The 18,619-nt window shown below is 48.5% G+C and overlaps 1 protein-coding gene across 1 annotated transcript in view; it reads left to right on the top strand.

Annotated features, from left to right (window-relative positions):
- sfmbt2 (Scm like with four mbt domains 2) overlaps positions 1 to 18,619 on the top strand; it is a 91,838-nt gene that overhangs the window by 33,002 nt on the left and 40,217 nt on the right. Inside the window, exon 5 of the mRNA XM_083652245.1 lies at positions 5,540 to 5,560. Coding sequence (XP_083508371.1) covers positions 5,540 to 5,560 — 21 coding nt within the window. The remainder of the gene's footprint in view (positions 1 to 5,539; positions 5,561 to 18,619) is intronic.

The following is an 18,619-nucleotide window of genomic DNA, read 5'->3' as shown; positions in this document are numbered from 1 at the left end:
CTTTGTTCTACTGTACCTAGCCTCCTGTCCACAATAGCAGAACTTTGTTCTACTGTACCTCCTGTCCACAATAGCAGAACTTTGTTCTAGTGTACCTCCTGTCCACAATAGCAGAACTTTGTTCTACTGTACCTCCTGTCCACAATAGCAGAACTTTGTTCTACTGTACCTCCTGTCCACAATATCATGGGGGGGGGGGGTGGTTCGAGCCAACCGGTCGGCGACAAGCGTCGCCTTCCGCCCAGCCAACCGGTCGGCGACAAGCGTCGCCTTCCGCCCAGCCAACCGGGGTTCGAGCCAACCGGTCGGCGACAACCGGTCGGCGACAACCGGTCGGCGACAACCGGTCGGCGACAACCGGTCGGCGACAACCGGTCGGCGACAACCGGTCGGCGACAAGCGTCGCCTTCTCGAGCCAACCGGTCGGCGACAAGCGTCGCCTTCTCGAGCCAACCGGTCGGCGACAAGCGTCGCCTTCCGCCCAGCGGGGTTCGAGCCAACCGTTCGGCGACAAGCGTCGCCTTCCGCCCAGCGGCCAACCGGTCCGACAAGCGTCGCCTTCTCGAGCCACCGGTCGGCGACAAGCGTCGCCTTCCGCCCAGCGGCCAACCGGTCGGCGACAAGCGTCGCCTTCTCGAGCCAACCGGTCGGCGACAAGCGTCGCCTTCCGCCCAGCGCCCGGTTCGGGGGGCTCGAGCCAACCGGTCGGCGACAAGCATCGCCTTCTCGAGCCAACCGGCGGTCGGCGACAAGCGTCGCCTTCCGCCCAGCGGCCAACCGGTCGGCGACAAGCGTCGCCTTCTCGAGCCAACCGGTCGGCGACAAGCGTCGCCTTCCGCCCAGCGGGGCCCGAGCTTTGTTCTACTGTACCTCCTGTCCACAATATCAGAACTTTGTTCTACTGTACCTCCTGTCCACAATAGCAGAACTTTGTTCTACTGTACCTCCTGTCCACAATATCAGAACTTTGTTCTACTATACCTCCTGTCCACAATAGCAGAACTTTGTTCTACTGTACCTCCTGTCCACAATAGCAGAACTTTGTTCTACTGTACCTCCTGTCCACAATAGCAGAACTTTGTTCTACTGTACCTCCTGTCCACAATAGCAGAACTTTGTTCTACTGTACCTCCTGTCCACAATATCAGAACTTTGTTCTACTATACCTCCTGTCCACAATATCAGAACTTTGTTCTACTGTACCTCCTGTCAACAATATCAGAACTTTGTTCTACTGTACCTCCTGTCCACAATATCAGAACTTTGTTCTACTGTACCTCCTGTCCACAATATCAGAACTTTGTTCTACTATACCTCCTGTCCACAATAGCAGAACTTTGTTCTACTGTACCTCCTGTCCACAATATCAGAACTTTGTTCTACTGTACCTCCTGTCCACAATATCAGAACTTTGTTCTACTGTACCTCCTGTCCACAATAGCAGAACTTTGTTCTACTGTACCTCCTGTCCACAATAGCAGAACTTTGTTCTACTGTACCTCCTGTCCACAATATCAGAACTTTGTTCTACTGTACCTCCTGTCCACAATAGCAGAACTTTGTTCTACTGTACCTCCTGTCCACAATAGCAGAACTTTGTTCTACTGTACCTCCTGTCCACAATAGCAGAACTTTGTTCTACTGTACCTCCTGTCCACAATAGCAGAACTTTGTTCTACTGTACCTCCTGTCCACAATAGCAGAACTTTGTTCTACTGTACCTCCTGTCCACAATAGCAGAACTTTGTTTTTACTGTACCTCCTGTCCACAATAGCAGAACTTTGTTCTACTATACCTCCTGTCCACAATAGCAGAACTTTGTTCTACTGTACCTCCTGTCCACAATAGCAGAACTTTGTTCTACTGTACCTCCTGTCCACAATAGCAGAACTTTGTCATAACAAAAGCTTTGACAGAAAAGATATTTTCACCTGCAGCGGACCCTCTCGCCCTCTCGCCCTCAGATAGATGACTCACCCTCCCCAGCCTTGTTCAGACCATTTATTTTGCAGACACTTCCCCGCTGATGGATAGTGTGCACCTCCCTTGTGCTGATGGATAGTGTGCACCTCCCTTGTTGTGCTGATGGATAGTGTGCACCTCCCTTATTGTGCTGATGGATAGTGTGCACCTCCCTTATTGTGCTGATGGATAGTGTGCACCTCCCTTGTTGTGCTGATGGATAGTGTGCACCTCCCTTATTGTGCTGATGGATAGTGTGCACCTCCCTTGTTGTGCTGATGGATAGTGTGCACCTCCCTTGTTGTGCTGATGGATAGTGTGCACCTCCGTTGTTGTGCTGATGGATAGTGTGCACCTCCCTTATTGTGCTGATGGATAGTGTGCACCTCCCTTGTTGTGCTGATGGATAGTGTGCACCTCCCTTATTGTGCTGATGGATAGTGTGCACCTCCCTTATTGTGCTGATGGATAGTGTGCACCTCCCTTGTTGTGCTGATGGATAGTGTGCACCTCCCTTGTTGTGCTGATGGATAGTGTGCACCTCCGTTGTTGTGCTGATGGATAGTGTGCACCTCCCTTGTTGTGCTGATGGATAGTGTGCACCTCCCTTGTTGTGCTGATGGATAGTGTGCACCTCCGTTGTTGTGCTGATGGATAGTGTGCACCTCCCTTATTGTGCTGATGGATAGTGTGCACCTCCCTTATTGTGCTGATGGATAGTGTGCACCTCCCTTGTTGTGCTGATGGATAGTGTGCACCTCCCTTGTTGTGCTGATGGATAGTGTGCACCTCCGTTGTTGTGCTGATGGATAGTGTGCACCTCCCTTATTGTGCTGATGGATAGTGTGCACCTCCCTTATTGTGCTGATGGATAGTGTGCACCTCCGTTGTTGTGCTGATGGATAGTGTGCACCTCCCTTATTGTGCTGATGGATAGTGTGCACCTCCCTTATTGTGCTGATGGATAGTGTGCACCTCCCTTATTGTGCTGATGGATAGTGTGCACCTCCGTTGTTGTGCTGATGGATAGTGTGCACGTCCGTTGTTGTGCTGATGGATAGTGTGCACCTCCCTTATTGTGCTGATGGATAGTGTGCACCTCCCTTATTGTGCTGATGGATAGTGTGCACCTCCGTTGTTGTGCTGATGGATAGTGTGCACCTCCCTTATTGTGCTGATGGATAGTGTGCACCTCCCTTGTTGTGCTGATGGATAGTTGTGCTGATGGATAGTGTGCACCTCCCTTGTTGTGCTGATGGATAGTGTGCACCTCCCTTGTTGTGCTGATGGATAGTGTGCACCTCCCTTGTTGTGCTGATGGATAGTGTGCACCTCCCTTATTGTGCTGATGGATAGTGTGCACCTCCGTTGTTGTGCTGATGGATAGTGTGCACCTCCGTTGTTGTGCTGATGGATAGTGTGCACCTCCGTTGTTGTGCTGATGGATAGTGTGCACCTCCCTTGTTGTGCTGATGGATAGTGTGCACCTCCCTTGTTGTGCTGATGGATAGTGTGCACCTCCCTTGTTGTGCTGATGGATAGTGTGCACCTCCGTTGTTGTGCTGATGGATAGTGTGCACCTCCGTTGTTGTGGAGACGACCTGGATATGGTTCCACCTGACTCGGGTGTCCTCGCCCTCACACCACTTCCATTTGTCCTTTTCGCTCACCGGCTGCTCTTTACACCCACTTCCTCTTTTGCCTTTGTAGCAAAAACCTTGGAACTGGTGACTTTAATAAAACTGGTTGAGGGTTTATGAAAACCTTTCAAAACCCCATTGAATAAACAGGGTTCCCATGGTCATGGAAAACCTGGGGAAATCATGGAATTTCAAAATCTCATTTTCCAGGCCTGGAAAAGTCATGGAATTTGTAAAATCCTTGAAGGTTTTTCAAAAGTCTGTTTCATGTTTTTATCCCCTCCCAATAGCTTCTTCCGTGTATGACCCACTGACTCCAAATCAATCCCAGAAATGATTATTACACTGGACAAATAGGGCACACCTCTTTATATTGGATTTTAGTGCTTCTTGTATTTTATATTTTTATGAAAAATTCACATTTAATTTCAATGTGATGCAGTGACTCTAAAGCACTAATCCAATATAAAGAGGTGTGTCCTATTTATCCAGTGTAGTAATAATCTCTAGTATTGATTCAGAGTCACTGCCTCACATTGCATGGACATTCTATTATGGATCCTTAAAAAAAGTCATGGAAACCTTTTGAAATTGTATCCATGAAAATGTGTGGGAACTCTAAATAAACTCTAAATTGCATGGTGGTCAAGCTAAAGACAAGGCTGCTTCTCTTGTTTCCTGAAAAGTTGACATTTGGGAGATACAAGGTTTCACTTGATAACAGCCGTTTTGTGTCATGTGTTCAGTGTAATGTGAAAGAGTAATTCACAAGCTTTTACTTGGAGTACATGTTAATTGAGTACACTTGACTTCTCCAAGTCAAGTAGTTTTTTACCTCAGTCACTTAACTTCTATTTGAGCATAATTTTAGTGAAGTAACGGCACTTACCGTATAAGTAGAATATTTTGTTATTCTTTCCACCCCTGGCTATTGCTTAGCAGCTGATGTTGTTTAAGAAGCAGTTACAAATTCCTATATTTAAGTGTTGGGGGGGGGGGGGGTGATTGAACTGTAGCACCGATCAGTTGTATCAATTGTAGTGAGCAATCATGTTTTCCTTTTGTTTTAGTTGATTGACAGCTGACTGACATGACTTCATCACTTAATTTCAGGGCTTGTGTGTGTGTGTGTGTGTGTGTGTGTGTGTGTGTGTGTGTGTGTGTGTGTGTGTGTGTGTGTGTGTTGTGAATAGGCGTAGCACAGCACACTGGTTCACAGACTAATCGATTAGTTGACTATCACAACCACTAGTCAACACTGTGCATCATAGTCAACTAATCGTTCATTTAGGGTTTTAGGAATAAACAATATAAATGTATTTATTTATTTATGAATTTATTTATGAATTTATTTAACATAGATTTGTTTGAACAATAATTTTCTACATTATGCCATGTGAAATAAACAGAATTGAAGGTATTTAGAGACAGAAAGACTCCCGCTGGGGTTTAGCGACGTATTCGTAAACAGCCTCTCAGAGCCAATCAGGACTCTGCTATTTCACAATCCCACAGTTTGGTCCCACCTACTGTACATTAGTTAACCCTTTAGGGTGAAAAAGAATATAATATATCTTCCACGATTAATCGATTGTCGACTACTTTGTGGGACTAGTGGATGACTAGTAAAATTCAGTAGGCTTGAATGCCCTACAGTTGAGAAGTGTTCACCCATTCAAGCCTCTCTCTCTTGTTGTCTGTGAGCTTCTGTACAGCTGCTATTTCTCATTATAAACATTCTCAGTGTTGTACCAGTAATTAACCTTGATCTGTCTCTCAAACTATGCCGTGTTGGGTCCTTGAATTTGAGGGAATTGGGCCTCGAAAGTAATTGAGAAATCCTTGAATTTGATGTTTAAGAAATCATTATTTTTGAGTGCATATACTTTCTGTGTTAGTTACCTGTTTTATTTCTGTTTCTTGTTTTGTTTCTCAGATAACATTTACCTAAGAAAAGGTAAGCGGCTTGCTTCACTTAGTGTCTCTGACTAACTGGCCTGCCTGTCTGACTAGTGGCTAACACTGAAGCACCACTGTGTTAATATTAAGCCTCCATCCTACCTGGCTGACTAGTGGCTAACACTGAAGCACCACTGTGTTAACATTAAGCCTCCATCCTACCTGGCTGACTAGTGGCTAACACTGAAGCACCACTGTGTTAACATTAAGCCTCCATCCTACCTGTCTGACTAGTGGCTAACACTGAAGCACCACTGTGTTAACATTAAGCCTGCATCCTACCTGGCTGACTAGTGGCTAACACTGAAGCACCACTGTGTTAATATTAAGCCTCCATCCTACCTGGCTGACTAGTGGCTAACACTGAAGCACCACTGTGTTAACATTAAGCCTCCATCCTACCTGTCTGACTAGTGGCTAACACTGAAGCACCACTGTGTTAACATTAAGCCTCCATCCTACCTGGCTGACTAGTGGCTAACACTGAAGCACCACTGTGTTAACATTAAGCCTCCATCCTACCTGTCTGACTAGTGGCTAACACTGAAGCACCACTGTGTTAACATTAAGCCTGCATGCTGCCTGTCTGACTAGTGGCTAACACTGAAGCACCACTGTGTTAACATTAAGCCTCCATCCTACCTGGCTGACTAGTGGCTAACACTGAAGCACCACTGTGTTAACATTAAGCCTCCATCCTACCTGGCTGACTAGTGGCTAACACTGAAGCACCACTGTGTTAACATTAAGCCTCCATCCTACCTGTCTGACTAGTGGCTAACACTGAAGCACCACTGTGTTAACATTAAGCCTGCATCCTACCTGTCTGACTAGTGGCTAACACTGAAGCACCACTGTGTTAACATTAAGCCTCCATCCTACCTGTCTGACTAGTGGCTAACACTGAAGCACCACTGTGTTAACGTTAAGCCTGCATCCTACCTGTCTGACTAGTGGCTAACACTGAAGCACCGCTGTGTTAACATTAAGCCTGCATCCTACCTGTCTGACTAGTGGCTAACACTGAAGCACCACTGTGTTAACGTTAAGCCTGCATCCTACCTGTCTGACTAGTGGCTAACACTGAAGCACCACTGTGTTAACATTAAGCCTGCATCCTACCTGTCTGACTAGTGGCTAACACTGAAGCACCACTGTGTTAACATTAAGCCTGCATCCTACCTGTCTGACTAGTGGCTAACACTGAAGCACCACTGTGTTAACATTAAGCCTCCATCCTACCTGGCTGACTAGTGGCTAACACTGAAGCACCACTGTGTTAACATTAAGCCTGCATCCTACCTGTCTGACTAGTGGCTAACACTGAAGCACCACTGTGTTAACATTAAGCCTCCATCCTACCTGTCTGACTAGTGGCTAACACTGAAGCACCACTGTGTTAACATTAAGCCTCCATCCTACCTGTCTGACTAGTGGCTAACACTGAAGCACCACTGTGTTAACATTAAGCCTCCATCCTACCTGTCTGACTAGTGGCTAACACTGAAGCACCACTGTGTTAACATTAAGCCTCCATCCTACCTGGCTGACTAGTGACTAACACTGAAGCACCCCTGTGTTAACATTAAGCCTGCATCCTACCTGGCTGACTAGTGGCTAACACTGAAGCACCACTGTGTTAACATTAAGCCTGCATGCTGCCTGGCTGACTAGTGGCTAACACTGAAGCACCACTGTGTTAACATTAAGCCTGCATGCTGCCTGGCTGACTAGTGGCTAACACTGAAGCACCACTGTGTTAACATTAAGCCTCCATCCTACCTGGCTGACTAGTGGCTAACACTGAAGCACCACTGTGTTAACATTAAGCCTGCATCCTACCTGTCTGACTAGTAGCTAACACTGAAGCACCACTGTGTTAACATTAAGCCTCCATCCTACCTGGCTGACTAGTGGCTAACACTGAAGCACCACTGTGTTAACATTAAGCCTGCATCCTACCTGGCTGACTAGTGGCTAACACTGAAGCACCACTGTGTTAACATTAAGCCTCCATCCTACCTGGCTGACTAGTGACTAACACTGAAGCACCACTGTGTTAACATTAAGCCTCCATCCTACCTGGCTGACTAGTGGCTAACACTGAAGCACCACTGTGTTAACATTAAGCCTGCATCCTACCTGGCTGACTAGTGGCTAACACTGAAGCACCACTGTGTTAACATTAAGCCTCCATCCTACCTGGCTGACTAGTGGCTAACACTGAAGCACCACTGTGTTAATATTAAGCCTCCATCCTACCTGGCTGACTAGTGGCTAACACTGAAGCACCACTGTGTTAACATTAAGCCTGCATCCTACCTGTCTGACTAGTGGCTAACACTGAAGCACCACTGTGTTAACATTAAGCCTGCATGCTGCCTGGCTGACTAGTGGCTAACACTGAAGCACCACTGTGTTAACATTAAGCCTGCATCCTACCTGTCTGACTAGTGGCTAACACTGAAGCACCACTGTGTTAACATTAAGCCTGCATCCTACCTGTCTGACTAGTGGCTAACACTGAAGCACCACTGTGTTAACATTAAGCCTCCATCCTACCTGGCTGACTAGTGGCTAACACTGAAGCACCACTGTGTTAACATTAAGCCTGCATCCTACCTGTCTGACTAGTGGCTAACACTGAAGCACCACTGTGTTAACGTTAAGCCTGCATCCTACCTGTCTGACTAGTGGCTAACACTGAAGCACCCCTGTGTTAACATTAAGCCTCCATCCTACCTGGCTGACTAGTGGCTAACACTGAAGCACCACTGTGTTAATATTAAGCCTGCATCCTACCTGTCTGACTAGTGGCTAACACTGAAGCACCCCTGGGTTAATGTTAGGCCTCCATCCATGCTGCATGTACAGTATGCATCCCCCTATCCCTCTTCCTCCTCTCTCCTCTTCCTCTTTCTTTGCCGCTGTACAGGAAGTCTCCTCGCAGCTCAGTTGTCCTCTTCTTGCATGCTATGAGGGGTGGAAGTAACACAAAATAAATGATCAAACTAGATGTGATGACAACAATGCTGGTGAATTGAAAACGAGTGATGGAAATGCATGTGACTTGAAAAACTGATGTATTGTTAACTGATGTGATGAAAATGCAGAATGTGAACAGAACAAATACTGTAAGTGATAAACTGGCAAGTGATTTGATTAATTTGGTGGTGATTTGTTAAAAACAGCCATTTTTTATCATTTATCACCACTTTCTATAGTCAACATTGCCATATATCATTTAAGGTGAGCCCCAGAAGTGTGGAAGTATACAAAAAATAACTTTAAATTGATTTAGAGGTGATGAAAATGAATGTGAATTGCGGGGCGCGGGGTTCTGAATGAATCTGGTTGTGTTTGTATATGTATAGGGTTTTTTATCTAGAGGTTTGTGTTTTTGTCTTTATATTTCTTGTAAAAGAAAATTTAATCAATAAAAGAAATTGGTAAAACAAATTAATGGATTGAAAACCGTGATGAAATTGCACATGAACTCAAAAAGACAGCGATAATTTGTCAAGTGACTTGATAAATTCAGAGTACATTGGATTAAATAGCTCAGTGATTTAGCATTTACCTGAGTAATTTTTGTTAATTCCGCCTAGGGATGCACAGATGAAGATTTTGGCCAATATCGATAACCGATATTAACATTGCTGCTATGGCCGATAACCGATATTTACAGATGATCTGTATAAAAACACATTTCTATGATAATCAAATTTGGTACATACTGAAAAACTGAATTTGAAAAAGTAATGCATTTCTTTATTTCCAAAATATTTTAATCGATTACCACATTGTTTCCAATGTGAACATTTTGGCTGTAACCGATAACATAGCAACATCGGACCGATGGCGATATAATGTATATTAAAAAAAAAAGGCTAACTTCGGCCGATACAATATGATTGCCGATATATCGTGCATCCCTACTTCCGCCCCAAGTAAATAATTTCTGTTAAGAATACATCACTCAGTTTTTCAATTCACATGCCTTTCCATCACCCTTGTTTTCAATAACAAGCATTTTGTTTCATTTGATTTGAGTTACTTCCACCCCTCATAGCATGTGACTCCTATCTAGCCATGTTTCTCCAACATGAGGGTATGTGTGTCTTACCAGCGTGATAACACCTGACACACACACACACACTCACACACACACACACACACGCACACACACACACACTGCTCTGTGCCTGCTCTGCTAAGACCAAGCTGCACCCATATGATAACAGCGTAAAAAACATGGCAGCAGCTTGGTGGGAAACATGATGTTTTGATAAACAGACCTCCTCGCATGTGCAGCAAACTGTGTCTTGCAGAAGACTATCCGGCTGTAAATCAGGTCAAGTAGGGTCAGAAAGCAACACAACGCTCGGCAGGTATCACATTTGTCATAAGTCAACAAGCATCACTGGTAACTTTTTGAGATGAATGCTTTCTGCTCTGTGGTTTTTGCCTGTTCTCAAACTTTGTCCCTGCTGGCCACCGTACACTCGCTCTCTCAGTGAGTGAGTGAGTGAGTGAGTGAGAGACTGTAGCCGTGTTCACAATCATTCACTCATTCACTCACTCACTATTCCCCATGTAGTGTTTATCATATAGTGAACTATATGGGGAACGATCAAAGGAGGTGCAGACACTACCTGGACACTACACAACACTCTTCTACTTCTCCTTTGGTAAACACGACCACATTGCATTGTGGTATACCGGAGTAATTGTAGGCTACATTTTCTGTTCACTAGAAATTGCTGTGCATTGTGGGTATTCTATAGTGGACAATATAGTGAATCAATTAACCGTGGAAAATTTGGAAACTAGTAAAAACTAGTTTTTATGCAGGGAGTGTTGTGGTGTAAACTAGGCCTAAGTGAGCAGTAACAGATATCAGGCTATCAGGCCTTTGAAAGAGAGCCTGCTGATGCAAGTTTGCTGTCTGTGTGCATGAATTCATAGATCAATGGAAAGAGCTTTTTTAGTGTACATCACAAGTTTGGTCATGTGACCAGGTAGCTACTCCCTGAACAGAGCTCATTTGCATAATGCATTCACCACACTGCTTCCTGCCAGAGCCTGTCGGAGATGAGACTCAGAGATGGGGCTTAGGCCTGTCGCGTGTGTGTGTGTGTGTGTGTGTGTGTGTGTGTGTGTGTGTGTGTGTGTGTGTGTGTGTGTGTGTGTGTGAGAGAGAGAGTGAGAGAGAGAGAGAAGAGTTAATCCCATATTGGCAGTGCTGACTTGGAGCCAGCAGCCTGGTACAATGAAGGGAGTATCAGGCAAACCAAAGGCAGTGCAGTGCGTCCGTCAGCCAGAGTGAGACACAGTCTGGTTTGCTTCCCAAATGCCTCCCTGTCCTAACCACTTGATTTGCATAACCTCACAATAGTGGGACACTAGTCACTAGTAGTGTCTACTAGTGTGTGTGTGTGTGTGTGTGTGTGTGTGTGTGTGTGTGTGTGTGTGTGTGTGTGTGTGTGTGTGTGTGTGTGTGTGTGTGTGTGTGTGTGTGTGTGTGTGTGTGTGTGTGAGAGAGAGAGTTAGGGCTACATGATTATGCTCAAAATGATAATCATGGTTATTTTGATCAATATTGAGATCAGTTATTTAACATGATTACTCTTTGACTTTGGGAACCTCATGCATGTTGTGTGTATATATATATATATATATACAGTTTGTATATATATACACAGTATATATATATATATACACAGTATATATATATATATACATACACATACATACATACATACATACATACATACATACAGTATGTCTTTGCACCACAGTGTGTTTGGACTCTGGAGGAGGGGCGGAGCTACACGCGCCACAGTGTGTTTGGGCTCTGGAGGAGTGGTGGAGCTACACGCACCACAGTGTGTTTGGGCTCTGGAGGAGGGGCGGAGCTACATGCACCACAGTGTGTTTGGGCTCTGGAGAAGGGGCGGAGCTACATGCACCACAGTGTGTTTGGGCTCTGGAGGAGTGGTGGAGCTACATGCACCACAGTGTGTTTGGGCTCTGGAGGAGGGGCGGAGCTACATGCACCACAGTGTGTTTGGGCTCTGGAGGAGGGGTGGAGCTACACGCACCACAGTGTGTTTGGGCTCTGGAGGAGGGGCGGAGCTACATGCACCACAGTGTGTTTGGGCTCTGGAGGAGTGGTGGAGCTACACGCACCACAGTGTGTTTGGGCTCTGGAGGAGGGGCGGAGCTACATGCACCACAGTGTGTTTGGGCTCTGGAGGAGGGGTGGAGCTACACGCACCACAGTGTGTTTGGGCTCTGGAGGAGGGGCGGAGCTACATGCACCACAGTGTGTTTGGGCTCTGGAGGAGGGGCGGAGCTACATGCACCACAGTGTGTTTGGGCTCTGGAGGAGGGGCGGAGCTACACGCACCATAGTGTGTTTGGGCTCTGGAGGAGGGGTGGAGCTACACGCACCACAGTGTGTTTGGGCTCTGGAGGAGGGGCGGAGCTACACGCACCACAGTGTGTTTAGGCTCTGGAGGAGGGGTGGAGCTACACGCACCACAGTGTGTTTGGGCTCTGGAGGAGGGGCGGAGCTACACGCACCACAGTGTGTTTAGGCTCTGGAGGAGGGGTGGAGCTACATGCACCACAGTGTGTTTGGGCTCTGGAGGAGGGGTGGAGCTACATGCACCACAGTGTGTTTGGGCTCTGGAGGAGGGGTGGAGCTACACGCACCACAGTGTGTTTGGGCTCTGGAGGAGGGGCGGAGCTACACGCACCACAGTGTGTTTGGGCTCTGGAGGAGGGGTGGAGCTACATGCACCACAGTGTGTTTGGGCTCTGGAGGAGGGGCGGAGCTACATGCACCGCCCTGAGGGGAAGTGGTGCGCTGGATTTACAACACAAGACAATACGATAGCAACATTGCTAAATGGAATGTGGCTAATTTTATCTCGATTTCCTTGTGTTCATGATTGCTGGAAGCCAAAATCTTGATCTCGATTAATATTTAATTAATTGTACAGTCCTAGAGTGAGTGTGTGTGCATGTGTTTCTGTGTGATTAAGCCTAATTTTAATAGGCACTACGAGTGTGTTTTTCAAGAATGGAGAACAGAATCAAAGGCAGCCTGTATTTTAGCAATAGGCGTGTACATTATGCACACCCACACGCGCGCGCGCGCGCGCACACACACACACACACACACACACAGACACACACACACACACACACACACACACACACAATGCCCACAAAAGTACACACACTTCTCTTTATATGCTCCGTTCCCTTGGGACCTTAGCACGTACTGTCAACACACCGTTAAAGTAATTCATATTTACACAAATTGCTCTAATATCCCGTCTTGTCATGACCTGGGCTATAAAAATGTTAATAGTTAACATCTTGGCACCTCAAACTGTCCGCACATAATTTAGCTGAGCACAATATACACTAAAGACATCTCTCCATAAAGATACAAATTGCATTGTGCCATTTCACATTCATGTGGTTGTGTGTCTGTGTACTGTACTCTATTGGAAAGCCTGTCAGTTAAAATGGAAATAGCTTATTGTTTGAATTGGCTTTCTACCCTTGGCATTCGGTGCAGTTCATCCCCATGACTAGACGCAGGCAGCCTACTCTACCAGGCCAGTGCATAATGACTAGACGCAGGCAGCCTACTCTACCAGGCCAGTGCATAATGACTAGACGCAGGCAGCCTACTGTACCAGGCCAGTGCATAATGACTAGACGCAGGCAGCCTACTCTACCAGGCCAGTGCATAATGACTAGATGCAGGCAGTCTACTGTACCAGGCCAGTGCATAATGACTAGACGCAGGCAGTCTACTATACCAGGCCAGTGCATAATGACTAGACGCAGGCAGTCTACTGTACCAGGCCAGTGCATAATGACTAGACGCAGGCAGCCTACTGTACCAGGCCAGTGCATAATGACTAGACGCAGGCAGCCTGCTGTACCAGGCCAGTGCATAATGACTAGACACAGGCAGTCTACTGTACCAGGCCAGTGCATAATGACTAGACGCAGGCAGCCTACTGTACCAGGCCAGTGCATAATGACTAGACGCAGGCAGCCTACTCTACCAGGCCAGTGCATAATGACTAGATGCAGGCAGTCTACTGTACCAGGCCAGTGCATAATGACTAGACGCAGGCAGCCTGCTGTACCAGGCCAGTGCATAATGACTAGACGCAGGCAGCCTACTCTACCAGGCCAGTGCATAATGACTAGACGCAGGCAGCCTACTCTACCAGGCCAGTGCATAATGACTAGACGCAGGCAGCCTACTCTACCAGGCCAGTGCATAATGACTAGACGCAGGCAGCCTACTGTACCAGGCCAGTGCATAATGACTAGACGCAGGCAGCCTACTGTACCAGGCCAGTGCATAATGACTAGACGCAGGCAGTCTACTGTACCAGGCCAGTGCATAATGACTAGATGCAGGCAGCCTACTCTACCAGGCCAGTGCATAATGACTAGATGCAGGCAGCCTACTCTACCAGGCCAGTGCATAATGACTAGACGCAGGCAGCCTACTCTACCAGGCCAGTGCATAATGACTAGACGCAGGCAGCCTGCTGTACCAGGCCAGTGCATAATGACTAGACGCAGGCAGCCTACTCTACCAGGCCAGTGCATAATGACTAGACGCAGGCATCCTACTGTACCAGGCCAGTGCATAATGACTAGACGCAGGCAGTCTACTGTACCAGGCCAGTGCATAATGACTAGACGCAGGCAGCCTACTGTACCAGGCCAGTGCATAATGACTAGACGCAGGCATCCTACTGTACCAGGCCAGTGCATAATGACTAGACGCAGGCAGTCTACTGTACCAGGCCAGTGCATAATGACTAGACGCAGGCAGCCTACTGTACCAGGCCAGTGCATAATGACTAGACGCAGGCATCCTACTGTACCAGGCCAGTGCATAATGACTAGACGCAGGCAGCCTACTCTACCAGGCCAGTGCATAATGACTAGATGCAGGCAGTCTACTGTACCAGGCCAGTGCATAATGACTAGACGCAGGCAGCCTGCTGTACCAGGCCAGTGCATAATGACTAGACGCAGGCAGCCTACTCTACCAGGCCAGTGCATAATGACTAGACGCAGGCAGCCTACTCTACCAGGCCAGTGCATAATGACTAGACGCAGGCAGCCTACTCTACCAGGCCAGTGCATAATGACTAGACGCAGGCAGCCTACTGTACCAGGCCAGTGCATAATGACTAGACGCAGGCAGCCTACTGTACCAGGCCAGTGCATAATGACTAGACGCAGGCAGTCTACTGTACCAGGCCAGTGCATAATGACTAGATGCAGGCAGCCTACTCTACCAGGCCAGTGCATAATGACTAGATGCAGGCAGCCTACTCTACCAGGCCAGTGCATAATGACTAGACGCAGGCAGCCTACTCTACCAGGCCAGTGCATAATGACTAGACGCAGGCAGCCTGCTGTACCAGGCCAGTGCATAATGACTAGACGCAGGCAGCCTACTCTACCAGGCCAGTGCATAATGACTAGACGCAGGCATCCTACTGTACCAGGCCAGTGCATAATGACTAGACGCAGGCAGCCTACTGTACCAGGCCAGTGCATAATGACTAGACGCAGGCAGTCTACTGTACCAGGCCAGTGCATAATGACTAGACGCAGGCAGCCTACTGTACCAGGCCAGTGCATAATGACTAGACGCAGGCAGTCTACTGTACCAGGCCAGTGCATAATGACTAGACGCAGGCAGTCTACTGTACCAGGCCAGTGCATAATGACTAGACGCAGGCAGCCTACTGTACCAGGCCAGTGCATAATGACTAGACGCAGGCATCCTACTGTACCAGGCCAGTGCATAATGACTAGACGCAGGCATCCTACTGTACCAGGCCAGTGCATAATGACTAGACGCAGGCATCCTACTGTACCAGGCCAGTGCATAATGACTAGACGCAGGCAGCCTACTGTACCAGGCCAGTGCATAATGACTAGACGCAGGCAGTCTACTGTACCAGGCCAGTGCATAATGACTAGACGCAGGCAGCCTACTGTACCAGGCCAGTGCATAATGACTAGACGCAGGCATCCTACTGTACCAGGCCAGTGCATAATGACTAGACGCAGGCAGCCTGCTGTACCAGGCCAGTGCATAATGACTAGACGCAGGCAGTCTACTGTACCAGGCCAGTGCATAATGACTAGACGCAGGCAGCCTGCTGTACCAGGCCAGTGCATAATGACTAGACGCAGGCAGCCTGCTGTACCAGGCCAGTGCATAATGACTAGACACAGGCAGTCTGCTGTACCAGGCCAGTGCATAATGACTAGACGCAGGCAGCCTACTGTACCAGGCCAGTGCATAATGACTAGACGCAGGCAGTCTGCTGTACCAGGCCAGTGCATAATGACTAGACGCAGGCAGCCTACTGTACCAGGCCAGTGCATAATGACTAGACGCAGGCAGCCTACTGTACCAGGCCAGTGCATAATGACTAGACGCAGGCATTCTGCTGTACCAGGCCAGTGCATAATGACTAGACGCAGGCAGCCTGCTGTACCAGGCCAGTGCATAATGACTAGACACAGGCAGTCTGCTGTACCAGGCCAGTGCATAATGACTAGACGCAGGCAGCCTACTGTACCAGGCCAGTGCATAATGACTAGACGCAGGCAGTCTGCTGTACCAGGCCAGTGCATAATGACTAGACGCAGGCAGCCTACTGTACCAGGCCAGTGCATAATGACTAGACGCAGGCAGTCTACTGTACCAGGCCAGTGCATAATGACTAGACGCAAGCAGCCTGCTGTACCAGGCCAGTGCATAATGACTAGACGCAGGCAGCCTGCTGTACCAGGCCAGTGCATAATGACTAGACGCAGGCAGCCTACTGTACCAGGCCAGTGCATAATGACTAGACGCAGGCAGTCTACTGTACCAGGCCAGTGCATAATGACTAGACGCAGGCAGTCTACTGTACCAGGCCAGTGCATAATGACTAGACGCAGGCAGCCTATTGTACCAGGCCAGTGCATAATGACTAGACGCAGGCAGTCTACTGTACCAGGCCAGTGCATAATGACTAGACGCAAGCAGCCTGCTGTACCAGGCCAGTGCATAATGACTAGACGCAGGCAGCCTGCTGTACCAGGCCAGTGCATAATGACTAGACGCAGGCAGTCTACTGTACCAGGCCAGTGCATAATGACTAGACGCAGGCAGCCTACTGTACCAGGCCAGTGCATAATGACTAGACGCAGGCAGTCTACTGTACCAGGCCAGTGCATAATGACTAGACGCAGGCAGCCTACTGTACCAGGCCAGTGCATAATGACTAGACGCAGGCATCCTACTGTACCAGGCCAGTGCATAATGACTAGACGCAGGCAGCCTGCTGTACCAGGCCAGTGCATAATGACTAGACGCAGGCAGTCTACTGTACCAGGCCAGTGCATAATGACTAGACGCAGGCAGCCTGCTGTACCAGGCCAGTGCATAATGACTAGACGCAGGCAGTCTGCTGTACCAGGCCAGTGCATAATGACTAGACGCAGGCAGCCTACTGTACCAGGCCAGTGCATAATGACTAGACGCAGGCAGTCTACTGTACCAGGCCAGTGCATAATGACTAGACGCAAGCAGCCTGCTGTACCAGGCCAGTGCATAATGACTAGACGCAGGCAGCCTGCTGTACCAGGCCAGTGCATAATGACTAGACGCAGGCAGCCTGCTGTACCAGGCCAGTGCATAATGACTAGACACAGGCAGTCTACTGTACCAGGCCAGTGCATAATGACTAGACGCAGGCAGCCTGCTGTACCAGGCCAGTGCATAATGACTAGACGCAGGCAGCCTACTGTACCAGGCCAGTGCATAATGACTAGACGCAGGCAGCCTGCTGTACCAGGCCAGTGCATAATGACTAGACGCAGGCAGTCTACTGTACCAGGCCAGTGCATAATGACTAGACGCAGGCAGCCTACTCTACCAGGCCAGTGCATAATGACTAGACGCAGGCAGCCTACTGTACCAGGCCAGTGCATAATGACTAGACGCAGGCAGCCTGCTGTACCAGGCCAGTGCATAATGACTAGATGCAGGCAGCCTGCTGTACCAGGCCAGTGCATAATGACTAGATGGAAAAGACAGAGGGAGAATCAAGTGTCATTTCCTCCCATTAACTGTGATTAGGATCTGTTGCACCGCTGTGATCTTGGCTGAAACGCAGCACAGAGTTTTCTTGGTTAATTATAACATTGATTATTTCAAGTAAAGCTTTAGAATGAGGCCGGCGCACGCTTCACAGAAAGGGGCAGTTGGCAGGATATGCAAATCATTCCCCCTCCCTCCCATATTTGCTCAGCGTCTCCAGCATTGCTGAGGGCTGAGTATCAGGGTGGGGGTTTGAGTTGAAGGTTAATGATGTACTTGTGATGTGGAAGTGAAGCTTTCACCTCCATGTGTCTACCAGCTTACGCATAGAAATAGTGGTACAAATAGATAAGTATGTATATACAAAATGCTGTAATGACACTGCGAGAGGGGGGGGGAGGTGCAGAGAGGGAGAGGGGGGTGAGAGAGAGGGGGGGTGAGGTGAGGGGGGTGAGAGAGAGGGGGAGTGAGAGACAGGGGGGTGCGAGAGAGGGGTGAGAGAGAGGGGGAGTGATGGTGATACAGAGGGTGATTGAGAGAGAGGGGTGAGAGGGGGCTGAGGGTGAGGGGTGAGAGAAAGGGAGTGAGGGAGAGGGGGTGAGCGACAGAGGGGGAGTGAGGGTGAGAGAGAGGGAGTGAGAGAGGGGGAGTGAGAGAGGGGGCTGAGGGAGAGGGGTGAGAGAGAGGGACTGAGGGAGAGGGGGTGAGCGACAGAGGGGGAGTGAGGGTGAGAGAGAGGGGGAGTGAGAGAGAGGGGGAGTGAGAGAGAGGGGTGAGAGAGGGGGAGTGAGAGAGGGGGCTGAGGGAGAGGGGTGAGAGAGAGGGACTGAGGGAGAGGGGGTGAGCGAGAGGTGTGAGAGAGGGAGTGAGAGAGATGGGGAGTGAGGGAGA

The sequence above is a fragment of the Poromitra crassiceps genome, assembly GCF_964638095.1.
Source record: "Poromitra crassiceps genome assembly, chromosome: 2".
In the NCBI taxonomy this organism is placed as follows: Eukaryota; Metazoa; Chordata; class Actinopteri; order Beryciformes; family Melamphaidae; genus Poromitra; species Poromitra crassiceps.
The sequence above is the reverse complement of the archived record's forward strand: the minus strand, read 5'-3'. Positions and strand labels throughout refer to the sequence as shown.